The 27,678-nt window shown below is 58.8% G+C and overlaps 1 protein-coding gene across 3 annotated transcripts in view; it reads left to right on the top strand.

Annotated features, from left to right (window-relative positions):
• PPP2R2C (protein phosphatase 2 regulatory subunit Bgamma) overlaps positions 1 to 22,533 on the top strand; it is a 138,967-nt gene extending 116,434 nt beyond the window's left edge. For all 3 annotated transcript variants that reach the window (XM_086705497.1, XM_086705498.1, XM_086705496.1), the window contains exons 7-9: positions 7,110 to 7,279; positions 10,986 to 11,077; positions 19,794 to 22,533. In XM_086705497.1, the coding sequence (XP_086561623.1) occupies positions 7,110 to 7,279; positions 10,986 to 11,077; positions 19,794 to 20,085 (554 nt within the window). In that variant the 3' untranslated portion in view covers positions 20,086 to 22,533. The remainder of the gene's footprint in view (positions 1 to 7,109; positions 7,280 to 10,985; positions 11,078 to 19,793) is intronic.
• The last annotated feature ends 5,145 nt before the right edge of the window (positions 22,534 to 27,678 follow it).

The following is a 27,678-nucleotide window of genomic DNA, read 5'->3' as shown; positions in this document are numbered from 1 at the left end:
AGAGAGGGAGAACGGGGGAGGGACAAAGAGAGAGTCCCAAGCAGGTTCGACTGTCAGCACAGAGCCTGACACGGGTCTCGAACTCACAACCCCGAGATCGTGACCTGAGCCGAAATCAAGACTCGGACGCTCCACCGACTGAGCCACCCAGGCGCCCTATAAATGGTTGTTTTCAAAGTGACCCAGAGATTAGATCCCTTCCTTTAGATCTCGCTTCTGTCCGTTCATCCAGTTGTGGCCCAAAACTCGGGAATGACTGACAGTGGTACCTAGAGATGAGGGGTCACGACGTCATCTTCCCAGCAGGTGACGCAGCGATTTTCCCTTCCCTGGCTGAGAGCAGCCCAGACCACAAGCGGATGGCTATTTCTGCCATTGGACAGATGAGGAAACCAAGGCATGGGGAGGGGCAGTGCCCTCCATTGGGGGCAGCGCTGGGGCCCTCAGGCCACTCCGCTGCCCAGCCCACAGCCTCACGTCTTTCTCCAAAGCAGTGGAAGTCTTTTGTCTGCTAGTCAGTATGACCGGGTAACCATGGAAACAGCTTCCGTGATGCCTCAAAATAGACAGTTACTTCTGCTTTTGACAGCACAGGGTCTGCGCTCCGCTGGGGCACGGGAGTCCCTGGAACAGGCGATCGTGTCAGGCGCTGCCCCTCGCGGGACCCCTGCGATGCGCTGGGGAAGCAACAGCCCAGCCAACGTTTGCCGATGCTTCCTGCACACTGGATGCCGTTCTAGGTTTACGTCTCATTAAATCCTCTGAGTCCCCCTACGACGGAGGCCCTCATCTGTTCATTTACAGATGAGAACGTCGAGCCTGTGGGTTTCCCGCGCTGCGGTAAGAAATCGGCACAAGTTGGGGCGCCTGGGGGGCTCAGTCGGTTGAGCGACCGACTTCGGCTCAGGTCATGATCTCGCGTTCCGTGAGTTCGAGCCCCGCGTCGGGCTCCGTGCTGACTGCTCGGAGCCTGGAGCCTGCCTCAGATTCTATGTCTCCCCCTCTCTCTCCCCCCCTACTCTGCTCACGCTCTGTGTCTCTCTCTCAATAATAAATAAATGTTAAAAAAATAAAAAAAAAAAAGAGATCAGCACAAGTTTAGCGGCACAAAACAACGCAAACGTATATTTTTGCAATTCTGGAGGTCAGAGGTGTAGAATTCGGGTGGGGCTGCATTTCTTCCAGAGAGTTCAGGGGAGAATCTGTCTCCTTGACTTCTCTGGCTGCTAGAAGCCACCGTACCCCTTGGCTCTTGCCCCTTCCTGCACCTCCAGAGTGCGGCCCTCCACCCTCTGCTCCATCATCCCATCTCCCCCTTCTGCCTTGACCTTCTTCTTCTCTCGCTCGAGGACTCTGTGGTTACAGCGGGCCCGCCCGGAGAATCCAGGATGACCCCGGTAGCTCAGGACCCTTCACGTAGTCACATCTGTAGAGTCTTTTGCCACATGAGGGAACTTATGCAGCCCTAGGGGCCATTATTGTTGACCACATGGGTGGCACAGAGAGGTTAAGGTGTTTTCCCAAGGTCACACAGCTAGGTAGAGCTAGGATAGAGGCTCCGATAGTCCCATGCCTATGGACTTGTGTTCTTTCTCAGTCTTCCCAGAGATTCAGAACTTGAGAACTAAGGATGCTTATGGGGTAGAAGGTCCGGATCCAGCCATCGTCTGCTGGGGAGGCTGCAGGTATCTGGGGGCAAAGCCAGGGCAAATGTCTCCAACAGAGGGAGCGTCCAGTGCAAAGGCAGGAGCAAAATGCAGGGCGCAGGTGGGCGTGAGGGTCAGAGAGCTGCAGGGTTAGAGAAGGGAGCACAGCAAGAGGACTTTATAGACCATGGCAAGAGCTTGGGGCTCACCCTGAAGGGCCAGCAGCCACAGGGCGTTTGAGCAGGGAGCGACCCGGCCTGGCTGTGTGCTGACAGGATCCCTCTGGCTGCTGCGTGGAGAATAAACTGGGGTGAGGTTGGGCGCAGGGGCGGGCTGGTGCTCTGAGCTGGGTGGCATGGTGGAGGGGTGGAGCCTGCCGGTGGAGGGGTGGAGCCTCCCCGTGGAATGGGAAGGGGGGTGGGGCGCGGGAGGACAGCAGGCTCTGCGTGGAGAGCAGGCTCCTGCCCTTGCGGGCTGATGGGAGGTGTGGGGAAGCCACCTGCCAAAGAAATGACAGCATCGAAGCCGGGGAAGTTTCTGAAGGACTGAGCCTGGGAAGAGAAGCCACAGAAGGGCGCTGAGGGCCCCCAGCGGGCGAGAGAAGAGGCAGGCTGACAGGTGCAAAGACAGAGAGGTGGGGGCAGGCCACGCAGGGCCAGGGCCACATGCGGGTTGGCTTTTATTTTGTCCACTGGGGTCCATCAAATGGCGCTGGGCAGGGGGTGGTTTTTAACCGGAAATGACAATTGTCAGCTCTTCATCAGTGAGCATCCATTGTGCCCACTGTCTTGTATTGACTCCCTGTTCCTCCCCACTAGGCACACCCTCTAGCTTCCGGTGGTGGTGGTGGCCAGGGAAGTAGGGGGTCAGGGGCGGGGGGATTGTATCAGGTTGGGGGAGAAAGGCATCAGGAAAGGCACAGAGAAGAGGCAGCATGGAAGGTTCTGTCCACTCTGCGAGTGGGTCTGGGCTCTGAGTGAAGCTCCAGGCTGGCCAGGGTCACTCAGATGACCAGTGACAGAGAGGAAGGACCCCTGGCCCAAGAGCTCACAGCCCCCCGAAGTGACCGCACGTCCCTGCTGATGCCATACAGGAGGGTAGTCCAGGTTGCGCAGGCAGCAAGGGTGAGCAGTTTATTTCTTTGGAAAGCATCTGCCTGGACAAGCTGTGCATAGAACAGAGTATTTGAGTTGGGGTTCTGAAGGATGTATAAGAGTTGATAGGAAAGACGAGTACTCAAAATGGGAAAGGAAATTTCAAGGAGAGAAAACAGTGAGGGAAATTACCATAAAAATCGCCACCCGGTTTTACTGAGCAACTCCTCCAGTCCCTCACTGAGTTAGGTGACCTCCGCAGGTCACATCATGCTTGTTCTCCAGGTGAGGGAACGTGCGCTTGGACAGGTCAAGGGGCTTCCCTGAGGGCGCACGGAACTTTGCTGTGCTCTGTTGCCTGGGATGGTAGGGAAGGGCATCGAAAGAGGTCATTTAGGGTGACCCTGAGAAAGGGTTGCTTAGTGTGCTACCCTAGGGACCTTGCTTGCCTCACCCTTTTCGAGGCCCTGGGGCCCTGGAGGAAAGGCGGCTGGAGGGTGGCTGGAGCAGGTGGCCCATGAAGCCCGGGTGAGGAAGGAGCTTGTCTGATACCTGTAGGAGCCTGAATCTTGATCCTGCGGGCACTGGGAGCCACGGAGGGCTTTAGGCAAAAGTGGAACACCATCAGTGGGGCGCCTGGGTGGCTCAGTCGGTTGGGCGTCCGACTTCGGCTCAGGTCATGATCTCACAGCTCGTGAGTTCGAGCCCCGCGTCAGGCTCGCTGCTGTCAGCCCACTTCAGATCCTCTGTCCCCGTCCTCTCTCTCTCTCTCTCTCTGCCTCCCCAACCTGTGCTCTCTCTCTCAAAAATAAATAAACATTAAACAAAGGAGAGGAACACCATCCGCTGGGTTTGAGGCTGGAGAGGAAAGCCAGCAGTGACCTCTGGTTTCACCTTCCCATTCCTTGGATGCACAGGTGCTTAGAGCTGGGATCCTCAGGGGGCCCCTTCATCTCACTTTGGGGCATTGGGGGCGTGCTTCTCGCCCCTCCCCACCGTGTGACCGTGGCGATGCTGTAGGGCACCCAGACAGGAGGATGTGGTTGTCAGGGAACCAGCCAGGACCATGAGAGCCTTAATTATGCAAAATCATTCAAAAGAAACAGGAGATTTCTGGGGATTCAGAGCCCTCCAACCTGAACATAATTAGGGCGTGGGGTGGGGGGGGAGAGGTGGGATTCATCCCGTCTCAGTGACAGGGGCTCTGGGATGCGTTTCTTTAAACTCGTGGCAGCAATAATTACTGTGAAATGTCCTTTGTGACTCCATCAATTAGAAGGGAGACACCCCCCCCCCCCCCCCCCGCCTTATCTGTTACCCATGCCCTGGGGGATGTGCAGCTTGCCCATGGTTGGGGGGAGGGGCGGGCGGGGACACTCGGTGACCTTTTGACAAAAGAATAGCAGTATCAGAAGTGTTTGGAAAATAAAAAGAACTCCTAGGTTAGACCCGTCAGTGTCCCTTCCCCTTGATCACGTGTAACGCTGGTCCTTTTGTGCTTAGAAAGCCCTCAGAAATGCCCGGTGTGGCCAGAACTGAGGTTACACGGGGCCGTTTGGTGTTTCTGTTCTCAGCTGTTGATTAGGGCGCCCGCCCAGCCTTTGACCTTTGTGGCGTCTTGCTCCTTGAAGCTGGCAGGAGACACAGCCCATGGCTCTGTGTAGACACTCCTCTGACTTGGGGCCCCACCCACCCACCTACCCCACAGGACGTGCCAGATGCCCCGCGCGGGGCAGGGGGGCGAAGCGAGCTGGGCCAGCCCTGGGGGATTGGCCAGAGAAACCTCCAAAGTGGGCATGGGGTGCAAGGGGCCCCCTCAAAGTTGGGGTGCAAGAGACCAACCCCGTTTTATGCCTGTATAACTCCCCTTCTGTTCCGACCCTTCGGGGCACAAATGCTAATTCAGTCAAGAGGGGGTTCCTGCCTTGAACCTGGGGAGGAATGGAGGCGGGGGGACACCTAGGTCCCTGCTGATTGTTTGGGGTCGCTCTTCTCTGAAACCCTCTGCCCTGCTCCTCTCAAATACAGGTTTATACCCCTGTTCATTTAAGGAAGACACACAGTCTCGGCACTTCAAGTAGGAAATTAAGTGCTGAAATTTTACAAATGCTTATCCCTGCCAGAAATGAAGGTGTCAGAGGCACAAAACATTGATTATGTGAGACGCGAATCAGAAATCGGGAGGTTTTACGAGCGCCTGGGTGGCGTAGTCGGTTAAGCATCTGACTCTTGGTTTCAGGCTCAGGTTATGATCTCAGGGTTTGGGTGTTCAAGCCCCACATCAGGCTCTGTGTTGACAGTGTGGAGCCTGCTTGGGATTCGCTCTCTCCCCCTCTCTCTGCCCCTCCCATGCTCTCTCTCTCTCTCTCAAAACAAATAAGATAAAATAAAATAAGAATTCAGAGGTTTTAGAGGTTAAAGGTGACGTGCCAGGAGGTCTCCTTGCCCCTGTAGGGAGGTGAATCCTGGAGAAACCCACACCTCGCCATGCCGTCCTTTTCCTCTGCCCTCATTGCCTATGGGATGACTCCTTCCCTTGGCTCACGGCGCCTCACTCACTCCTTTCTCCGTCCATGTGACCTTCCACTTGTCCCTGTCTCAGGCCCTTTGCACATGCTGTTCCTTCTGCCTGGAGTCCTCCTCTCTCAGCACCTACACTGTTCTCTGCCTCACTCCATTCAGATCTCTGCTCAGATGCTCTTTCCCCCTGGGCGCTGTCCATCCAGGTCACCAGCTCCTATCCATCTGTCTCCTTGCTTTAGTTTTCTTCTCTGCCCTCATCACCGCCTGACGGTGTAGCATGTGGTTTTCCTGCCTGTCTCTGCGAGAACGTTGGTTCCAGGAGACTCACTGCTCTCTGTGGCATCTCAGGGTCTCAGACAGTGCCCGGCACACGGTGGGCGCTCGGTGTGGACTGGGTGTCTGAGAGAATGAATGGATGCATCGGACGCAAGAGCATCTGGCTGGCATGAAATGTTTCCAGCCACCGTGCAGAAGGGAGCTCGGCAAGAGCTGCGTTTCTGGGAAAGACAGGAACAGGAGTGAGATCGGGGGTCCCGGATGGGGGGACAAGGGGCCGGAACAGACCTGGGAAGTGGGACATGGGATTTGGGGACTGGGAGGGGCTGGCGGGGAGGGCACTCTTGTGAGCCTCCAGAGACATGTGGTCAGCTCTCTGCTTCCGTGTTTCAGGTGTGGGGACTCAGGGGCCAGCAGACAGAGTGGCCACTCAGCCGGTGTCCGTGGGGACAGCTAGAAAGGTTGTCAAATGTCTAAATCCTTCCAGACTGGCTGGTAAAGAGGTGTTGGCCTCCCACTCTGTCCTTCCCCGTGACCCCGGGCCCTTCCGTGGCCCAGCTCCTAAGGAGCTAATAATGCTTGGTTGGCTTGGTTAGCTAAGGTGACGCTTGGGTAATGCCTGGTCCCCACCCTGCTCCAGCACCAGGGCCACTGTGGGATCTGATTGGCCAGCGAGGGTGTTGCTGGGCAGACTGGTGGGGCAGCCAGCAGTAGACTGAGCCCCGAAGAACCTGTCCTGTTGGGTGGGAACCTCCATGTGCCCCGAAGGCCCCGTCCTCAGGGGCAGCAGGGAGGGGACGTTGCCTGGGGGGCCGCTCACTGTGCACTCTGTCCCAGAGTGGGATCATCCAGTAGGGGCGGCAAGCTGTCGCCTTCAGGAGCCCGGGAAGCAACTTCCTGCGTGGAACACCTTGTCTGAGATGCCGGGAGGTGGGTGGCGGGCAGCTGATGGGACTCAGGCTTCATCTGTGGCAGCGAGATTGGATGTAGCCGCGATCCCCGTAGCAGCCAGGCAAAACGTGGCTGCCCGCGGGGCTCAGCCGTGAGTGCCTGGTGCACCGTGAGCAGAGGCCCCCCCGCCGCAAGCAGGGCCCAGCCTCCTCCCCGACGCTGCCCAGCACGTGCGTGAACATCAGGACGCCAGTAGGTGGCAGCAGAGTGCGGCCCAGCGGGTGTCCCTCTGGGTTCAAATCCCCACTCGGCCACTTTCTTCTAGCTCAGTGCCTCGGACGTGGTTTTTAGCCATCCATGCCTCAGTTGTCCCGGCCATGAAATGGGACTGATAGTGGTACCGACCAGATGTTTTATCAGGGGATTGGACGAGGTGATGCACGGGACGGGCTGTGCGCAGAATCCGGCTCAGAGAGTAAATGCTCAATAAACGTGGTTCCGAAAGCTGCCCCTTCCCTCCTCGGAGGGTCGGTTCGGGGCCACGGCCTGACAGGTATTTAGCCTCAGGCTTGATGAGTGAATGAATGGCCGTACAGCGAGAGCCCAGGACAGAAACAGAGTCTTCTGTTATTCTGATCCGCGGGGCCCGGTGACGGCAATCGATTCTCTGTCTCCACAGTGTTCGAAGAGCCCGAGGACCCCAGCAACCGCTCCTTCTTCTCCGAAATCATCTCCTCCGTGTCGGACGTGAAGTTCAGCCACAGTGGCCGATACATGCTCACCCGGGATTACCTCACGGTCAAAGTCTGGGACCTTAACATGGAGGCAAGGCCCATCGAGACCTACCAGGTGGGTGCCACGGCCGGAGCCCCTCTGAGGGGTGGGAGACCCGCCCCCCCCCCCCTGGCCTCTGCCTCCTGTGCCCAGAACTCCCAGGAGAGGCGTCCCCGCTGCAGAGGTGGCTTCCATACGCCCCATATGAAGGCTCGGGAAATCGGAAAGCCTGTCCCCAATCACACACCTCGGCCCAGGCCTGCCTTCCAGGCGGGGGTGGGGGCAGTGCCGTCCCTTTGCCGGCTCCTGCCGTCGGGGCCCAGGGGGGACAAGGGTGAGCGACAGGCGTGGCCCGGTTTGAGGGTGCAGATGATGAAGGATGAGGTCGCCCCTCCTGGAGCCCGCGTCTGCAGTTAAGGCGGGAGAAGCCCCGTCCTCTCCCGGGGAGCACCCCTCCTTAGCGCGTGCGGCGGCGACTGGGAGCGTGCTACGTTTCTCAGTCCTCGGCACGGGCCTCGCAAGTCAGGCCCTTGGGCCGAAGCGTGGGGCACCTTCCGGAAAGTTACGACTTTATTTTTTCTGTTACGATCCACCCAGATAGCGTCGGGGGGTGGAAAACAAAGTTCGCACGATGTTAAGTAAGACCCCACGGGAATGGGGCCAGGGTTCTCTCTATCCCATTGTGTTTGGAGGAAGTTGAGTTAAATGGCAGACCTGCAGGAGTAGGGAAGCTAGCCAGGCGCAGACCTGGGATTGCGGTCTTTCCCCGGGGCCCCTGCTTTTCCTTGCTCTGCCACCAGAGGGCAGGAGGCGCTCACTTTGCAGGAGAGGGCGGGCGAGAACGGCGTGCGTGCATGCGTGCGTGTTGTGTGTTCGGACGAGTGCGTCAGTGAGGCCGCTCTGACTGCGCGGGGAGCACACACAATGCAGACCTGGGGGGGCTGCCCATGAGCCCCTGGGAATCTGTCCGTGGCCGGCATGAAGCCAGGCACCGTGTATCCCCAGGCATCTGAGGGGTTACGCCTATTTGGCAGGTGCTCTGTGTCTGGCTAGACCCTGCGCCTCAGAGAGAAGTGGCAGCCGCAGCCTTGCCCTCCAGGGTCCCGCGCGACAGCGACCCTGGGTGCGGTGTGGCTGTGGACCAGGGGGCTCCCTGGGAGCGGAGGCTCCTGGAGGCAGGCACCTGTCTGAGAGAAATAGCCGTGCCCTCCCGCGTCTCTCCCCTGTCTCCACTCTCTCCTCCATAGCCCCTGGTGCCTCTCACGTGTGTGTTCGTAAGCCTGCCTCCCAAGCTCCTCCGGGGCTGCCTTTGCGCCTGTCACCGGGGGCCTCCCCGGGGACTCACAAGCAGTCAGGGGTCCTCTGCTCAGCCTCATCCGTGCCTGCTTCCCGTCAGAGGCAGTCTGGGGCTGTAATGTGCCCTGGGCGTCACTCCTCCTCCAGCCTCGGCACAGACGAGGCCGCGCGGGCTCCCGTGGAGGCAGGTGCTGTTCCCCACCCGTCACGTTCACCACGGGAGGAGGGCGAGAGTCCCTGACCCAGTGGCTCCATCCCAGGCTTGGGCCAGTGATCCCTGCCTTAGGCTTCCCTCCCTCCAGGTCTTGGAGACACACAAGACCAGTGCCCCCACCCCCCACCTCCTCTCTTGGCTCCCACGGCAGCCTCGAGGGGCATCCATTCCAACCGGAAGGATGGCCAGAGACCAAGGAAATATACAAATGAAATAATCACAGGCTGCAAATGAAACAAACCAGGAGCTGAGGCAGAGAAAGGAGGGGTGTGGAGTCTGACGGAAGTGAGGGCATCAGTCGTCGGGGGCGGGGGCAGGGAAGGCGCTCCCAGGGGCGGAAACAGCAAGTGCAAAGGCCCTGAGGCGGGCACGTGGTTCGTGCGGTCAGGAAATGGTGGGGGACCAGCTGGAGCACAGTGAGCAGGGGGAGAGAAGAAGAGTCTGAGGTCAGAGAGGTGATTGGGGGCAGAGTCTAGGGGGCTTGTGAGCACTGGAAGGTCTTGAGCAGCAGAGTGACATGGTCCAGCTTGGTTTCTTAGGGGTCTCTTGGGTTGCCCGTGGAGACAGACTGGGTCGGGGGGCACAGAAGCGGGGAGCAGTCAGGAGGCATTTGCAGTGAGCTGGGAGACGGTGGTTCGGGGCAGGGAGCAGCACAGGACGTGGTGAGTGGCAGCTGGGTTCCAGGTCGCTTTGGATTCTGCTTCTGGACTGGCTGCATGTGGGGTGTGACCGACGAGCGGTGTGGAGAGGGCTGCTGTTGTTTGTGGCCTTTGTACTGGGAAGGATGGGGGACCGGGGCGGGGGGCTCGCAGGGGGCAGCCTCGAGGGGCCTCTTGCCCACCCCTGTGGCAGCTCGATGGTCCGCTGTGCGCCCCAGGGAGACAGGTCCCGCTGGAGGGGAGCATCCACACGTCGTCGGAGTGTGGAGGGCATCACACAAGAGTGCAGGCGGCGGTGGGAACGGAAGGGCCGTGGAGCCCGCTCGGTGGGCCGGTGGGCAGGCAGGGAGGGAGCACTCTCCGAGGAGGGGCATCTCAGCCGAGACCCGAGAAAGTCACCTTGTACGACCGGGCTGAGCCTTGGGAGCAGGGGGTCCACACAAACACAGAAAGTCCGGGCAGGACCCTCAGATGCACTGGACGCTCCGAGGGAAGAGCCTCACTCAGCCTGGGGACCCTGGAGGCTGCTGGGTGGCAGGGGGTGGGGGCGCCCATCTTTTTAAAGATGAATAAGAGGTTCTCAGACAGAACCTGTTTTCTTCCCCCTCCCTCCTCCCCCCTCCTCTCCCTACACTTGACTCCTGGCCTGTGGCATTGCCCAACAGGAGTTGAACACGTATTTCTGTCTGTTCCTCCGGAGTTAATCAGGGTCCCAAATACCTATCGGTGTTTGCCCTTCGTTTGTCTGCTTGGAGGGGTCCGTGACCCCCTGCCTAGATGGGAAACCTGGAGGTCACAGAGGCTAAGTGACTCCCGGGTCACACGGTAAGGGGCAGAGCCAGGAGTTCAGGCTTTGGGTACGCTGTCCCCTCCCCTCCCCCCACGCAGAGGGCAGGGCCACGTGCCTGGCAGAGAGCGGGCACCGACCAGACCCTCTGGGTACAGAGGCTGCTGTCGGGTGGCCCCGGGCCACAGGGGCATCGCCGTCTCTCCTGTGGGGTCAGCTAACTCTGGAAGAGCGTCCTGGTCTTCTGCTTACCAGCTGTGTGACTCTGGGCCAGGCACTTACCCTCTCTGAGTGTCAGGGCCTCATCCACAAAACAGGACGAGTGACACGCACCGAGATCACGTTTGAGAGGCCTGTGTGGGCTCCCCTTCCCCTTTCTCCCGTGATCCGTGCTCAGGGTGACTGTTCTGATCCTCAGAGAGCATGACCCTGCACCACACAGTCTCCTACAGTTGGTCCCACCACAGCCCATGAGGTATGTGCTCTTGTCACTTCAAGGCGGAAGAAACCAAGGCTCAGAGGGGTGACGTCACTTGCCCAGGATCACACAGCGTGGGGGAGGGGGGGTGGAGCCAGGATCTGGTCCCTACGGTATCGTTCCCTTTGTCACTGCGGCTGTCCCCTCTGGCCACACCTCTAGGGTCGGCCCTGTCCCCCTGTCTGGCTGTGGGTCCTTCTCAATGAGCAGGGCTGAGTCGGGGCTGGAGGGGCCATCCGGACCCAGAGGGCACAGCCCCTCCCTGCTCAGGGACACTCTTCTCGCAGCAGGGACCAGGACTGCTGGGGCGCCCCCTGCCCCGACTCACCGGCCCCTTCTCTCACCAGGTCCACGACTATCTGCGGAGCAAGCTCTGTTCCCTGTACGAGAACGACTGCATTTTCGACAAGTTTGAATGTGCCTGGAACGGCAGCGACAGGTAACCCCCAACCCGGGGGCAGTGGCCCCCTCGCCGGGGAGCGCCTCGGCTGCTGGCCTGGCATCCTGGGGAACTCGCTGGTAATGAGCCTGATGGATGAACGTGTGGGAAGCGGCCCATCCGTTCTTCCAGCGCCCACGAGCTCTCAGCCCTCACAGGCCAGGGCAGGAAATGACAGCCAGGTCACAACCTGTGACCACACCTGCCGTCCACTTGGACCCCCCCCCCCCGGTCTCCTAAGTGATAGTGGAAACAGTCGAGGCCGGGGCCCTAGCCACACACATCCCCAGGCTGTCGAGGATGAGGGGTGTTCCCTGGACCGCCACGGGTGGGGGCAGGGAGAACTTTGGCCTCTGGTCCACACCCTCCCTCCGCCCCCATCATGGCTGCACCTGCCTCCCTGGCGGCTCCCCTACATCGGGCCCCCCGGGGCGGCGGGCACATCACAGCTCCGCACCTCTGGGGCTGGCAGGGTCCCCCAGGCCCGGCCACATCTCACAGCCCACCCACCCGGGAGATGGCCCGATGTGAGTTCCTGTTTCCCTGTTGCTGGCTCAGCCCAGGGCCGGCGTGGACGGGAAGGCCCAGCACAGGGGCCCAGGTGACCAGACAATGCAGGATACAGACCACACTGTGTCCCAGAGCACTGCCCGTCACGTTTTCACAGCCCGAGCAGGCCCGGCGTCCCCTCCCTGTCCTGTGGTCCAGCGCCGTGCAGGGGGGAGGGGTGGTGTGCGGGCCAGCAGCCTTTGGTTCAAATGTCGTTCAGGGCCGTGCATCCGTCATGTGCTGCCGCAGTCACGGGAAGAGCTCCTGTGATGCGACAGGCACGCTGGGACCCTAGGATGGGGGTGGTGAGGAGAGGCCAGGAACCGCAGGGCCGGGGCCGGGAGGGAGCTGCCTGCATGTAGGCTGGCCCCACATGGGGCTGAGCCGCCGGGTCCAGGGTGGGGGTCCCCTAGAGCTGCTGCTGACATCCCGGGGGCTCACCTGGCTCAGCTCTCAATCGGGGACCAGCGTGGGGGTCACAGGGGCTCAGTTGGATAACAGTGAGAAGGCTGGCTTGAGGCCAGGCCGACACAGCACTCCTTCCGGGTGCTGCACCCAGGCTGACCCCAGACACCCTCAGGGAGGACAGGGCTTCTGGGATACCCTGAGCTTCAGACCCTGACACATTGGGGGTTCCCCAGCGAGCACTGGCCGTGGGTCTTGGGGTGGGGGCTGTCAGAATCTCAGGAGAGGGACTTACTGCTGGCCACGGGGGATTGTGTGTGTGTGTGTGTGTGTGTGTGTGTGTGTGTGTGTGTGTGTGTGTGTGTGTGTGTGTCTCCCCTGGCCATGGCCGATGCACGCCCTTCTTCCACATTACCACCAGGGGGCGCTCGTGAACAGGTGACGCCTGGCTCCCAGGGACAGGAGCCGCCCAGCTTGTCCTGGTTGGAGCTCAGCTGTCCTGCCTCTCACGAGCCACTTCCTGCCACGCATTTAACATACCAGCCACCCCCCTCCCCGGCAGTCCCACGCTTCCCTGTATTGTCTCCCCCCTCCACAACCGCTCTGCTCCTGCAGCCTGGAATCCTGGCCACACTGTACCTAGCTCACTCCTGTCGCCTCAAGTTACTACCGACCCAACTCAAGGCCACCTCCTCCAGGAAGCCCTCAGGGCCCTCTCCACCTTGGCCCCGAGCCTCCTGACTTTTCCGCCTGTGTCTTGGCACTTTGCGTGTTTTCTCCTTGCCTCTGCCTTCCCCGTGGGATGGGGTGCCCTTGGGGGGTGTGTGACCGTGGCTCAGCCCATCCTAAGCAGCTCACTCCGCACCTCAGGGGTGTCTAGTCAGTGGCTATGACACTCTGGAGGGCGCAAGAGTGTGCCACCTCCTTCCGCTTCATCCTGAGCCCTCCTCTGAGCCCGTCGTGGCGGGTGGAGGACGGTCCCTGCCTCCCAGGAGCTCAGAGCTGAAGGGGAGAAGAAGCGCTGCCCTCCAGGACCCCCGCTCGTATAGACCAGACCACCCTCCGAACTCTGCAGGCTCAGCTGAGCCATCCCTCTGCTATCCGTGGGGAGCCCATGTGCCCTGTTGCCCAGATGGCAGCAGAGACCTGCTGGGGTCTGATGGCCCTCACGGTGGCCTTGTACCCAATGCCAGCAAGAGCAGCGGCCTGGTGTAGAGGGAAGGGCCGGACACCCTCGGGTTCCGCTGCATGCTCCCCCACCCTCCAGTTGTGTGCTCGAATTAGCCCCCGAGCCTCCTGAGCCTGCCCACCTGTCCCCTGGAGCATGGTTCTAATCAACCATGACCTTCCAGGGCTGTTTCGAGGCTGAAAGTCCACGAGTCAGTATCGGCCATGGAAGTTCGGTTGAGCCTCCAATTTCAGCTCAGGTCGCGATCTCACGGTTCGTGAGTTCGAGCCCCGCGTCAGGCCCTGTGTCGACAGCGTCCTCTGTCCCCCTCTCTGCCCCTCCTCCGCTTGCACTCTCTCTCTCTCCAAGATAGATGAATGTTTAGGGGGGGAAAAAAAGAACCCCGCCGAGTCTCCAAGACCCACCTCAAATGCCACCGCCTCTAGGAAGCTCTCCTTGATCTGTTCTGCCTAGGACAAAGGGATTTGCGTCAACCGAGCGTCTTCCTGTTGCAGAAATCAGACCAGCCTCAGCTTGTTCTGAGAGGTTCCAGGCAAGGCTTCCCCAGGGCTCAGGTGTACCGTGGGGCCATCTCTTCCCTGTCCTCATCTCTGTGCCTCCCTGCTTCTCCTTACACACTAGCCTCATGCTCTGCTGCAACGCCCTGTGGCTGGCAGGATTGCCCTGCCATTGACCTCACAGCCCGCATGGGTTACATGCTCACTTTGGGAGCCAATCAGCAAGGACACGATTATTGCAAGCCATGATCAGCCAGCAGGGGGTGCATGGAGCCCTGTGCTTGGCAGTCCCTCGGCTGGCTGAGGGGCAGAGAGCCCTGGGGACGGGAGCGGTCAGATCGGCATCCCCACGTGCAGAGGAGGAAAATGAGGCTTAGCAGAGGTGAAGCGACGTGCCTAGACACAATCCAGGGCAGGGGCTGCCCTTTCCTCTGCTAAGGGAACCTTCTGGAATGTAAGAATGCAAGCAGTGGGCCTTTCTGTCCTGGAGTGCTTTGCAGGGTGCTGGGACCTGCTGTCCTGAGATGAAAGGGACCCTTCTCCTTGCAGGCAGGGAGGGGGCCCCCTCTCTCCCATGTCCCAGCCTGATTCTGCATCTTAACGGGAGGAGGATTAGCAGTTGGGCGGGGTTGCCAATGACTTCAGTGACCCCACTCTCCCTTCCCCTGGTGGATCCGAAGGACAGGCGGTTGCGTGACCGCACTCGCTGGTTAAGTGAGCAAAGCTGGGCTGCTGTCCCCTCTTCTCTGCCCTTGCTGGCCTGGAGGGAGGGGTGTGGCCTCTGGCAGGGCCTTTCCCTGAGAATCTTTCCTTTTGCTTCCTCAGTTTGGGTGTCCTGCCTCAGGCTTAGCCGGTGGGACTTCAGGCCAGGAGCATGATTAGAATCAAGGCATCTAGCATAACGGGGGGGGGGGGGGGGGGGTGGGTTTCCCGGGCCCAGCACTGCTCTGTTTTACTGAGACTCCTGGTCCATGCTCCCCAGAAGCTGGGCTCCCTTGTTACCCCCATTTTATTGACGTTAGGGGCAGAGCTAGAATTTGGAGCCAGGTGGGCGAGCCCGAGCACCTGCTCCCAATACCTGGGCTTGGGGCGCTCCTTTGCCTTGGAGGCCCAAGTAAAGCAGGTGGGGAGAGAAAGGCCTCTGTCCTCACTTCTTACGGGGAGGCCAGTGTCCCAGATCGCCCAGCGCCTGCCGCGGCCACACCCAGTTCCTGACCCCAGGCTGAGCTCCCTGGCAGCTGCTCTGGGCCCAAGGAGGGGAGGCCTTGGCCCTGTAGAGATCTCAGAGTCCCCATCCAGCGTGGGTGTTGGAAACCACAGCTGTGCCCCGGCCCCAGGCTGCCGGGTGCAGGCTGGTGTGGGTCTCATGAGCCTCCCCAGTGGGTCTGCGGCCAACAGGTGATCCCTCTTCTCCGCAGGCTCTGGGAATGACTGCCTAATAGGGGCAGCCCCGTGCAGGGCGGGGGCCACAGGGTGAGGCCAGATGAGGGCAGGGGTGCCCCAGCTGCTCACCCTGGGGGAGGGAGAGAATCTTTTCTCTCTTGCTGCCATCTCAGCAGCGTCACCTGAGTCCCAGGGCTGGGCACGGGGGTGACAAGTAAAGAAGGGCGGAGGAAGGAGTGAAAGCAGGAAACACCTTCTAAGTAAAGCTTGGGGCCACGGGCATCTGGCTCAGCGGCACTTCCTGCCTGTGCATGTCCTGGGGGCCTCCTGGCAGGTGGGGGCCCTCCCCCGGACCCAGCGCCTGACACCAATGGATACCAGTCGTGCGAGTGAAGGGGGGCGTCTGGCAGGGCCACAGGCGGGTCCCCCCCTGGTCTGCTGAGCCGGGCGGGCCTGATGGGCTGCTGTCCTGGGCCGGGAGGTGAGAGTTCGTCCCAGCCGGTGACCCCCGAGGTCTGAGCATCCCCCTCTGCGGGGCACGTGGCAGAGCTGTGCCCCAACTGTCCGTGCAGGTGTCAGCCTGGGAGCTGCAGATTCCAGTTGGCGTCCCCGAGGGCACAGGGCACCAGGAACACGGCAGAGATGGGACGCAGTGCCTGCCTAGGAGGACTCTGTGGTTTACACTGCATGGACTAAAGCAGAGCCCGGAGGGGGGCCCTGGGCAGGGGGAGAGAGGGTGGGGGCCCTGCAGGGGAGGGGGCCGGGGGTGGCCTCCTGGACGAGGTGCTCTCAAGTCTCAAGAAAGCGGTAGGAATTTGCCCGTGGAGCGTGGCAAGGCATTGGGGCAGAGGGAACAGCATGGCTGAAAGCTCAGGAGAAAGAAAGAGCAACTGATGTGGCCACAGCTTAGCGAGTTGTCTCAGGTCAAAGTGTCCTTGGGCCTCCCTGGGGTGGGTGTCGTGGGAGAGTCTAGCATGGGGGATGGGGGGCTTAGGGACCGAAGCAGGAAGACCAGTGAGCGAGCCGTCGCAGCCGTCCCTCTGGGCCAGAGGTGAGGGGGATGTGGGCGGTGAAGGTAGAGGGGACGGGCTCAAGTCAGGCCACCTACCTTCAGGTGACCAGAGGATGCACAGGAGCCGGGTCGTGTACACCCTCGGGGGCGGGCACGGGGGTTGGGGGTGCCCCATACACCACCCATCGCGGCAGCCTGGAGCCTTAGAGCAAATGTCCCACCCTGTTCTAGAAAGCAAGAGATGAGGTGCAGAAACTCCCAGGAGCTGTCACCTCCCCGGCTGCGTGGGCCTCTGACTGTGAACAGGTCACGTTGTCCCTGAGTGTCTGCTCATTATTATAAGAGGTAGCCACGAGCCCTGTTCCCAGCAGCGCCCCTGCTCTTGGGCCTCGGGACTCTGGCACTGGGACGCACGGCGGCCCCTCACGTCCCCCCAGCCTCGGCAGGTCACCCGGCCCCCAGCTCTGTCTTCCAGCCACGTACACACGCTCCACGGGCTGAGCTGCCGGGAGCCGCTGGCACCTGGATGGACTCCAGTGGGCTCCCTGGGGCCTGATGTTGGGAGTGAGCCTTTCCCCCCGAGAACAACTCTGGGTCTCTGACTCTGTTGCCCACTTTCCTTCCCACGGCCTGGTCTCAGTTCCGAGTTGCAGGTTAAGAGGGACGGCATTTGGCTGCTGGCCTGGCCTCCTTCTGGAAGGTGGGAGTGAGAGGGCCTCTCCCAGCATGCACCTGCGACATGCCATTTCTTTGTCTCAACAACAAAGGGATTTATTCACAGGGATGAAGGTTTGGGGGGCGGAGTTGTAGAACACAAGAGAATAGGGCCAGAGAATACTTTGGGATTCTCCACCCACCCTCCCCTCCCCTCCCCTCCAGAGATTAGACAAACCTCCAGAGAAGCAGAACTGCTCGACTGCGCCCCTCCCCCAAGCCCACCCCGACGGCTCTGCCCCCACAGCCGCAGAGAAGCCCCTCCGCCCACTGGGCTGTGTCCCAGGTCAAGTGCAGAGGGGTGGCTGGGCAAGGCCGCTTCGTGCATTTCTAGGACTTGGGAGGGTGGTTGGGAGGGTGGTTGTGAAGGGTTGTGACCCTTCCGCCGAATTCATTCATTCATTCACTCATTCACTCATTCGGCTTAGAGAGCACCTGCCGGGGGGGGGCGGGGGGGGAGGTACCTTCTGAACTTGCAGGTCTGGCCGTGAATAAGAGAAGGTTCTGGCCCTTCGTTCCCTACCATTTATGAAGCATTTACTGCCTTCTCTGCAGGCACCAGGGGGCTTGGCTTGGTCTGGTTCAGTCTGGCTGCTGCTGAGGGCCAGCTTTCGCTGCCCCGATGAGGCCAAGCCAGGGCTTGGGACTCTGAGGCAAGACAGGCCTGCCCCAGGAGCCCCCACCCGGTGGTGGAGACAGAGGCAGCACAGAAGCTTGCCCACGGTTATTGGAGCAGGTGCCTCAACACGCCAGCATGCCCTCTGGCTTCTGACCAGGTTTCACCAGTGGGGACCCTGGGAGGGAAGCAGGGAGGGAGAGGGTGTTTGTCCCACCTCCCTCCCTGTCCTCTCAGTGGACTATGCCCCGGTCAGCCAGCCCCTTCACACAGATCTGCCACTCTGTCTCTGTTTCTCTCACCTTTCCCCCTCTCACCCCTCAGGCCTGGGGGATGGTAACAAAATCTCCAAATGTTCCAGCCCCGGGGGCACGGCACTTTCCCTGTGGTTCCCTTGGAACCTTCCAGAACATTTGGGCATAGCTCCTTTGTGGAGCTGGTCTCCAGTCACCCGGTTGGCCGGCACCCTCTGCCCTCTGCTGGGATCCAGGTGACCCCCGCCTGGCTCTGCCTGGACACCCCTGGAACGTGGCAGAAGAACCGCTTTATGGAGGTTTTCCATGCTTATTGTCCCCAAGCGCCCACCCACTGATCTCTGAACACAAGGTCGGACAAAGCGGTCCGGGCGTCGGGGGAGGGACACCAAATGCTAACTCGGCAGGTCGCGGGCTCTGGCGGGAAGCGTCGCCTCACGGGCGCAGGCCATCCCCGGGAACCGCATGTGCAGGGCGGGCAGGGGAGGCCCGGAAGCCGCTGTCAGTGGGAACATAAAGTACTTCCCTCAGAGGAACTCTTGGCCCGGACTTGCCAGGACCCAAGACTACAAGGCCCTTCCTGGAGAGGATCAGAACTCCGAGGGGCAGGGAGGCAGCGGGGCCTCCCCACCGCACGACCCCGCCCCTCCTTCTAGAAGGGACTGACCTTGAGAGATGGCCCACAGGCGAGGTAACTGTGACACCGAATCACAGCTGGTCCGTTCCGTGCAGGCCCCGGGAGGCCGGCTTCCCGGTCTCGGGTAGAGATGCAGAGGCTGGGGCCTCGGGTGCTACACTCTCCTGGTGTCGGTTTACCAGCCCACGTTCTCCCACAAGAAGGGGACACGTTACAGGAGATGTGTCACGTTCAGCCCGTGACTCAGCATCACCCAGGCCCCTGAGCCATGCCAGGAGCATCTGACCTCCCACAGCCCAGGTGCCTAATAAGAGAAGCTCTCCTGGTCTGTCCAGGTGGACCTCGGCCTTGAACATTTCCTGCTCCCCTGCACTGCACTGTCCCCCTGACTTGGGGAAATGGAGACGTGGAAAGTGTGCACAACCCGTGTTCACCTAGGGGGCCGCGGGGCTCTGTCTCAGAGCAGTGACTCCCCAAGAGACATGCTCAGCTTCCGAAGGGAAGACAGGAATCCCAGTCTGTATGCACCTCCCCTGAAGGACGTGGAAGGGGACCTTGTTTCCCAGAATCCCCTCCCGCCTCCCCGGTTATTTTGCCCCCGGCTGCTCCAGAGACTCTCCTGGGCCAAACCCCAAAACCCGCTCTGTAGGCCCAGGCCCCGATCGCTGGCTGCCTTGCCGTCCTCTTACCACACAGACCGCATGGCCTTTCTCCCAGGCCCCAGGCACCCCTTCTCCTTGGAGGGGAGAGGGAGGAGGAGTGGATGGACAAGGGGCAAATTCCCTTTAGCAGGACAGGAAAGTCCGTGAACATCTGCACATCATTTAGTCACCCAACTACTCAGAACAGGAAGGTGCTGGGTCCCTGCCGTGAAGGGCGCTTTGGGTCAGTTCAGGGGCCTTCCCTCTGCTGGTGCCTGGAGGTCTGGCCAGGCCTCTCCTGGACACAGGGGAAAGTACGGGAGAAGTTTCTTTACGGTGTCTGGGGCGGAGCATGAAGGGGTCTCAGCCCCTGCCCTAGGGCCGCCTGGGTGGCTCAGTCAGTTGAACGTCCGACTTCAGCTCAGGTCATGATCTCACAGTTTGGGAGTTCGAGCCCCGCGTCGGGCTCTGTGCTGACAGCTCAGAGCCCGGAGCCTGCTTCGGATTCTTTGTCTCCTTCTCTCTCTGCCCTTCCCCCGCTCGTGCTCTGTCTCTCTCTCTCAAAAATAGACATTAAAAAAAAAAATTTTTTTTTTTTTTTTAAAGGGTCTCAGCTCCCGGCCTTGGATTCTGCAGGCAGACGGTAGCTGAGATGTGGGGGAGGACCAGAGCCCAAGGGGAAGGTGGGACCGGGGCGGGGGGCCCACCCCAGGGAGCGAGGTCCTGCAGCCCCCGGGGTGGTTACTTGAGGTGTGGCACGTTTCTTCCCCGTACCCTGCCCTCCCCCAACCCGCCTGACGCCTCTCCTCCTCCCGCCAGCGTCATCATGACCGGGGCCTACAACAACTTCTTCCGCATGTTTGACCGGAACACCAAACGCGACGTGACCCTGGAGGCCTCGAGGGAGAGCAGCAAGCCGCGGGCCGTGCTCAAGCCCAGGCGCGTGTGCGTGGGCGGCAAGCGCAGGCGGGACGACATCAGCGTGGACAGCCTGGACTTCACCAAGAAGATCCTGCACACGGCCTGGCACCCGGCCGAGAACATCATCGCCATCGCGGCCACCAACAACCTGTACATCTTCCAGGACAAGGTGAACTCTGAGATGCACTAGGTGTGTGCGGAGCCCCGTCGGGGACGCAGCCGTCTGGTGGCACGGCTGGGAGCGCGTCCCTCCCTCCCGGTCCCCAGGCCGGGCCGCCGCCGCTGGCCGCTGTCTGTTTGAAAACGGGAGGAAGGAGGGTTCACTGAAGCCACAGACCGTAACATGGACGTGACCGTCGCCTCGGGGATCAGGCCCTTCGTTCGTTAACCGCGTGCCGCCTGTCCCGATGTTAGGACTTTGTCATTTCCAGGATCACTTTTCACTCCTTCCAGCAGCAACTCGCAGGGGACAGCAGGCACCCCAGGGGGCCTCACGCCCCCCCTCCCCCATAGGGGCTTTGGGGACCAGACGACGGACTCAAACCAGCCAGCCAGGATTCTTTTGATTACAGACGGAGCAATTTCCACAGTCTCTGAGCTGAGGGTCATCCCTTTGCTTTTTGGATCGTGGATTCGTGCTGAGAACAGACAGGTGCGAGATCCACTTTTAGGTTCTTGCAATGTCTTTCAGTCCCCCAGGTCTGGCGTTCCCAGACAGGAAAGGGGACAGCGAAAGCCACCCGTGCGTGTGTGCCTGTTCTCACCGTTGCCCCAGCCTTTGCTGAGCGTGGGCCGGGGGGGCCAGGCACGGCGTTCGGCCCTTCACGCGTACGGATCCAGTCCCCACTCTGCGGGGCTCTCCTGTCGTGCTTCATGGTCATTGGGCCCCTCGAGGGAGCTCACGCGGCTCTGTCCATGACCCATTTGCTTCCTCCACAAACACCAGCCCCTCACAGAGTGCCAGATGCCAGGGATGAGAGGTGAGTAATTTATCAGCCCCACTCGACGTGGGAGGACGCTGAGGCCCCGAGAGAATGAACCAGTTTGTCCAACGCACGTCCTGACCGAGTGGTGGAGTCAGGAATCCTGAGCCGGTCTTCACGCGCACCGGGCCCTTCCCAAGTCCACCCCGCTGGCGGCTCGTGTTAAAGCAACGTTCTTGCCTGGAAGGTTCTAGAAACATATCTTCATCTTGTGAGGCGGGACGGAGCAGATGGGCCATGACGAGGGTCCGGGGAGACTCGAGCTGCAGCACGGAGTATGGAGAAGGCCCCCGTGGTGCCAAGCTCTGTGTGGTGACTTCAGACCCCCGCCCTCTGTGGGGCACCTCGCCGCGCCCCCCGTCTGTACCCCAGCCCCTCGTTCAGGTGCACCGAGCTGCCTCCGAGGAGATTGCATGTTTTGACCATTTCAGGATACATCTTCTTTAACGGCCTGGCCCGTGTCTCCATAGCACCTGCTCCTGCCCCATGGACGCGGAGACCAGCTCCGCCCACCCCACCCCGCCCACTTGTCCTCTGCACGGAATGACAGATGACGGGGAACCACTGGCTGGGCGTCCTGATTCAGGAAACCGAGTGCAGAGGCCGAAGCCAACATTTTTTTACAGGGTGTAACCCAACCCAGGAAACAGACCCACCCGAGGTTTTTCTCAGTGGATAGTGGTGTACTTTTCTGTGCATCAAAGCACAAAACGCATGTGCATTCACTTCTGGCCATATGATATTTACACAAGGAAATGGGTCCATCGTTCCTGTTTTGTTTTGTTTTTTTTTTTAAATCAACATGAATGAAGAATGTTTGTTTGTATATCACTGTAAAATCCAGGTGACCTGGACAGTATTATATGTACATATCTATTCTAATTGAAATTAACAATCACTGGATTGGATTCCTCTTTTCCCCCCTTTGTAAAGAGGTTCAAGAATGTGGTAAATTGTATAGAAATCTTGTCGAAGCCAAAATCCAGCTCTGAGGGCCTTACACAATTACACGGATATTTGGCACAATCCCCTTCCCTTTGTGATTCGGATGCTGAGGGGAGACTCGAACTGCAGCGAGGACTTACTGTCAGAGCGTAGATTTCACACTTACCCGTCTACACAGTACCACTCTTACACTGCATTCAAAAGGAGGTCTTAATACAGTTCCTGGTTCCTTACTTCTGTGTGAAGCTTTGGATAGCAAACCAAAAAAGGAAAAGGAAGAAAGATCCTAGAGGAAAAGCATGCCTTCAGATCCCTGGAAAATCGTGATGTCCAAAGCAGGTTATGAACAACGACACATGTTGTGGGGGAGGGGCAGGACTAGCCGCGGCAGACAGACGGGCCAGTAACATAGTCACAAACTCGGCTGCTTCCTCTGTTTAAATTTTCTGCTCTTCTTAAATGTATGGGCATTCACCTAGTCCTTGTGAAGTTGTTGGGTGGTTTTTGTTTTTACTCGAATACTCTGAGGACTGAAGTCTTGGTTGGTGTTGGACGTGTGGTAGGTAGACAGACCTGATCACTTTGGATTCTGTAACTCATGGGTGCATTCTGGTTTCATTCGGTATCTCGGATTATCCGACTGTTGAATAAAATTATAAATATGTTAATACCAGCTTTTTCCAATAAAATAACAAACGTTACATCGAAAATGGGACTTGGAGTGCTGGTGGTTTCTAGTGAGGCCAACCCCCGGGGGGGTGGGTGCCATCAGGAGGCAATATGGCGGACGGGAAAGGCTGGATCACGTCAAAGCTTTGCTATCTCTCTCTCTCTCTCTCTTTTTTTTTTTTTAATTTTTAAAATATTTATTCATTATTGAGAGACAGAGAGCCAGAGCATGAGTATGGGAGGGGAGCCTGGGAGGAGAGTGACCACAAGCCAGCTGGTTTGTTCTGGAAGCCAGGGTGGCCCAGCCTGGTGTGCCGCGGTGGCTGAGAAAAGCCAGAAGATGTGTGAGGACCCCCCCCCGCCCCCCCCCCCGTGGTTTCCCCCCGCACCCCTCCTGGGGGCCAGGCCTCTCCTTTCCACCTTCCAGAGGGCATTTTATACTTCAGACTCAGCAAGAGGAAGGCAGGTGCTGTTCTAGTGGGTCCTGCTGGTGGGGCTTTCATTGGCTGAGCTCTTTGTCAACCACATGGCCCCTGGGCAGAGCTTAAAGGAGAAAGCTGCTCCCAGGCTGTGCGGCCTTGGACCCGGGCCGACCTCTCTGAACCACCTGGGTAACTAGAGGGCAGTGGCGGTCCTTCTCAGTGCTGTTGGGACGACTGATGAGATACACAAAATACTTAACAGATCCTGTGGTACCGCTGTGCCAGGACGGTCCCGTACTTTTTTTTTTTTTATAATTTTTTTTTTTTTCCAACGTTTATTTATTTTTAGGACAGAGAGAGACAGAGCATGAACGGGGGAGGGGCAGAGAGAGAGGGAGACACAGAATCGGAAACAGGCTCCAGGCTCTGAGCCATCAGCCCAGGGCCTGACGCGGGGCTCGAACTCCCGGACCGCGAGATCGTGACCTGGCTGAAGTCGGACGCTTAACCGACTGCGCCACCCAGGCGCCCCTCCCGTACTGTCTTGATTCCGGGCGTTACCTTGTCTGACCTGCCTTTCGGCTTCATGCCAGCCCTTTCGCAGGGGAAGGGGGGGGGGTACTTCTGCCTTACCCATTTTACATACGGAGAAACTGGGGCTCGGAGAGAGGAGGGGGTTTAGCCTGCGCCCAAATTTCTAGAAACACCAAGCGGTGACTTCTGGATTCAGACTCTGATGGCCAGTGGCACGTGGTCAGGGACATCGCGGCCTCAGCCCCACCCCGTCCAGCTTCAGCCAGCACTGACTACGCACCAGCCCGGGACTGTGGCCGTGTGACCTTGAGATGACAGGTTATCCCCAGCCATCAGGCAGACCGATCTGTCGTGTGAGTCCTTGTCAGCAGAGAACCTCAGAGGGAGAGGAGACCAGGAAGAGGGGGTCAGATGTGGCAGGAGGGTCCCGTCTGCCATCGCTGGGTGTGGAGGTGGGGGAGGGGACGGGCCTCAGGCCCGAGAACGTGGGCACCTCCAGAGGCTGGCAAGGGCCAGAGTGGATTCGGCAGGACACAGCCTTGCTGACACCTTGCTGATGGCCTGACGGGTGGTTTATTCCTCACTGACTCCCGGAACCACTCTGAAGAGCTGGTCCTTACCGTCTTGATCTCCCAGAGGAGTTATCTGGGGCCCAGGAGATTCAGGGCACGTGCCCAAGGCCCACCGCCCATATGGCAATGACCACATGGACCCCAGCTCTGTGCCAGGGACTGTGGCCAGCCCTTTGCGTTTATTTCAGCCACAGTAAACCCCCGTGGCAGGTACTCTTGCTGCTTCTGTTCTAGAGACGAGGGACTCCAGGCTCAGAGAGGTTAGGGAACTTGCCCAGGACCACACAGTAAAGGCAGAGATAGAACCCAGCTCTCTGAAACGTCTGTCCTGTGCAGTCGTAGGTTCCGGAGCTGGCATCTGACCTCATTCTGTCTTGACCTCAGCACCCTGTTCTTCTGGCATCGACACCCCTGAGGCAAAGGGGGGTCGACTGCGTGCAGCCTGCAAAATCTGGAGAAAGCTTTGTGATCTCTACCGGCACTGGATTCCTTCTTTACACGCTACCCGAAGTTGCTGGGTGGTAACTTCTGCTACTCTTCGCTGAAAAGGAGCGTTGTTGCTGAAACTCCTGCAGCTCCATGTTTGAACCTAAACATAAAGCCTTTCAGGTTGGCAAATGCCTGGAGAAAGCTTGTCCGGGGGTCAGAGCCACTGTAAGAGCCGGGGGTGGGCGGTCTGGGTGGAGAATCTCGCCGCGGTCAGGGGACGGACGTGCACTCCCTTCTTATCTCCCCCAGTCAGTCCTGAGAGGGACCCGTGAGGAAGTAAGGCTCAAGAGTCTGACAAACCCCAAGTCACGGAAACGGTGGCTGGTGGATCGGAGATCTGGGTGGTGCTCAGACCCCTCGTCAAGCAGGGCAGCAGGGAGTCTCTGACCAGGAGGGCAAGTGATCTTGGCAGGAGTGTGGGGTTGATGAGCGTACCAGGGGCCAGCGTAGGTGACACCACAGCCACTTTCAATGTAGCTTCACTCTGGGCTGACTTGGGACGTTGCTGCGGCCCCATGGGCAGAAAAACCGCACTTGCCTTAAGCTTCATGAAAGTAAACTGAGTCAGGAGTGATCAAAACACCTAGAAAAATATGATTGATTCAAATAAAGGGAAAATGGGGGCCACCCTCCTTGGCCAACGACATTTAAGGGCACCTGGGGACTTCTAAGGGGGTTGGGGGGAAAGATTCTGGGAGAGATGGGGCTGCTGGCCTGGGGATGGGCTGAGGACGCAGCCACAAGAGACCCAGGTTTAATCTCAGGCTTGTCACTGACCAGCATTGAGATTGTATCTGTCCTCTACTGCCGGGTAACAAATGGTCCCCCAGTGTAGCAGTTTGAAACAACAGCATGTGTTACCTCATACAGTTTCTGAGAGTTGGGAACCGGGCGTAGACGAGCTGGGTGTTTATGGCTCAGGGTGCCATACATGGCCGTCATCTCTGAAGGACTGACTGGGGTGCAGGTTCTGTGTCCAGGCTCGCTTACGTGGCTTGAGGCTTTGGTTCCTTGCCACACGAGCATCTCCCCGGGGCTGTGTGCAGCACGGAGTGCTCACTGAGTAGCCGATCTGAGAGAGAGGGCACCCAAGCCGAAAGCCAGTCTTTCTATAAACTAATCTCAGACGTGCCATGTTTTATTGGTCACATAGCCCGATCTTGGCACCCTGGGACAAGAAAGCGTGGGAGGTGGTGGGGGTCACTGGGGGCCATCTGGAGGCTGGCTACCACAGGGGTCCCAGCAAGCCTCTGCATGTCTCTGAGCCCAGGGTTCAACTATAAAGTGGTGGCAATTGATGAGGGAGCATGGGACAAGCTGAGGGCACAATACAGGCTCACAGCACCACCCGCCACCCTCTCTCACCGCCCCCCCCCCCACAGTGAAACATGTGTGATATTCCTCAGACACTTGCAGCTCCCCAAGAACACAGGAAAGGGGTTTAAGTGCTTGCCGTGATGATGTGGGAAACTAAGGCAAATGAAAAATTAAACTCCCTTCCTGCCTACAGCCCACTGGCAAGTCCTTGAAAGCAGCCGAGTGACCTCCCTCTGGGAGCTCAGCTGCCTCCACGATGGCACTTGGCTGGGGGCAAAAGGGAGTCTTGGCTTAACATTATCCTGACTCCCCCCCCCGCCCCCCAGGAACCTGTGAGTCGACTTCAACATATAAAAATTCCTTTCGAAACTTCCTTTATCTCAACTCCCCCAAGATATACGCTGGCGATCATAGTTCAAGCTTCTGGCCCCTGATGCACATCTGAAGGGTCTCACGAGTGAGGTTTTACTAAACGGTAATAAATGGCGTTTTCCTATCAACAGCCGGCCCCTCAAGGTCCCGGAAACCTCGCTTCCAAAATTCCTTAGAGACTTACTCTATCCCTGACCCCCTCCCAACCCGAAGGTATCTGATCAGTCACCTGTCACGACCCCAGGGCAGCTCTGCCTGCCCACGGGTCCCATCCCCAGGCTTTCATAAAATCACCTTTTTGCACCAAAGACGTCTTCGAGAGTTCTTTCTTGGCCGTCGGCCCTGGACCACCCCAGGGTCACCCCCAAACTTCATCAACGATAACACCGATCACACGAGGTGTTTTTGAGAGACTCCAGGTGCTGATATCCACAAGGCCACCGTCACAGCATCTGGCAGGTGCCAGGTGTTCGTAGAGACCTAGTCAGCTGTCTCCCACTTGCTCTGGGCCCCAGTGCCCTCCTCTGGTGGGCTGACATTCTTGGGGGCTCTTCCGGCTCTGTGGAGATTGGCCGGGGGTGAGCTGACCCTGTCTCCTCTGGTCTTGTCCGGCTTGGCTCCTGGTCTCCCGGTGGCTCTCAGCCTCAGGTGTGTTAGCCTCGCCTGGGAGCTCTTCCAAAACCCGTGGCCCAACCCTCAGCATCTCGGGCTGGGATTCGGCATAGGAACTTTTTAAAGCTCATCAGATGACTCCACTGTCTAAAGAGACAGGTTATTCTGTGAATGACATAGGGAAACAGTCTTTCTGCAGAACCATTTGCAGGAAAAGCAAATGATCTATAGATTTACTTAGAGGAACGCTAAAAACAGCGTGTGGGTCCATTTGTTTTCACCACTTTGGGCAAGGAAGACCCGGTCACCTGTCTTTTTTTTGCTTTGTTTCACCCAGACTACGTTTCAGAGCCCCCTGCAAAAGTTAACCACTTGAGAAAAACTTTAACAAAGGCTTACCAGCTTCGAGAGTGGTATCCTAGCAACGGAAAAGCTTTTAGAGCTCGAAATAATTGCCCAAGTCGTGAGTGATTCATTTCAACCAGCCATGTCCTTTTTTATTTAAAAAAAAAAAAAAAACCCACACACAAAAAAAAACAAAGCCCCATTATCTCTACCTGGAGACTGTTAGCATTTTGCACAGGGGCCCACGCAGTCAGATGACAGGATGAATTTCACGGAGGGACTGAAAATCTGCAAAAGGCAGCAGCTGTCTTAGGACAAAAATAGCAATGAAAATGGAAAGGAATCCATTAGCAAAATTATGCCCTCCCCCCCAAAAAAAATCTAAACGTGAAAAATACATGTGAATGTTTGGAGCAGTGAATGAGTCATGTAATTCACCTGTAAAGCCGATGACCGTCTCATTCATCAATGGGCCGAATAAGTTCACCTGGGAAGGATGCCCATTTCTCTCGGCAAATCTACT

Source organism: Puma concolor, chromosome B1 (assembly GCF_028749965.1).
Source record: "Puma concolor isolate L17-30 chromosome B1, mPumCon1.1.hap2, whole genome shotgun sequence".
Classification (NCBI taxonomy): domain Eukaryota; kingdom Metazoa; phylum Chordata; class Mammalia; order Carnivora; family Felidae; genus Puma; species Puma concolor.
Note: the sequence above shows the minus strand (reverse complement) of the source record. Positions and strands in the feature narration are given on the sequence as shown.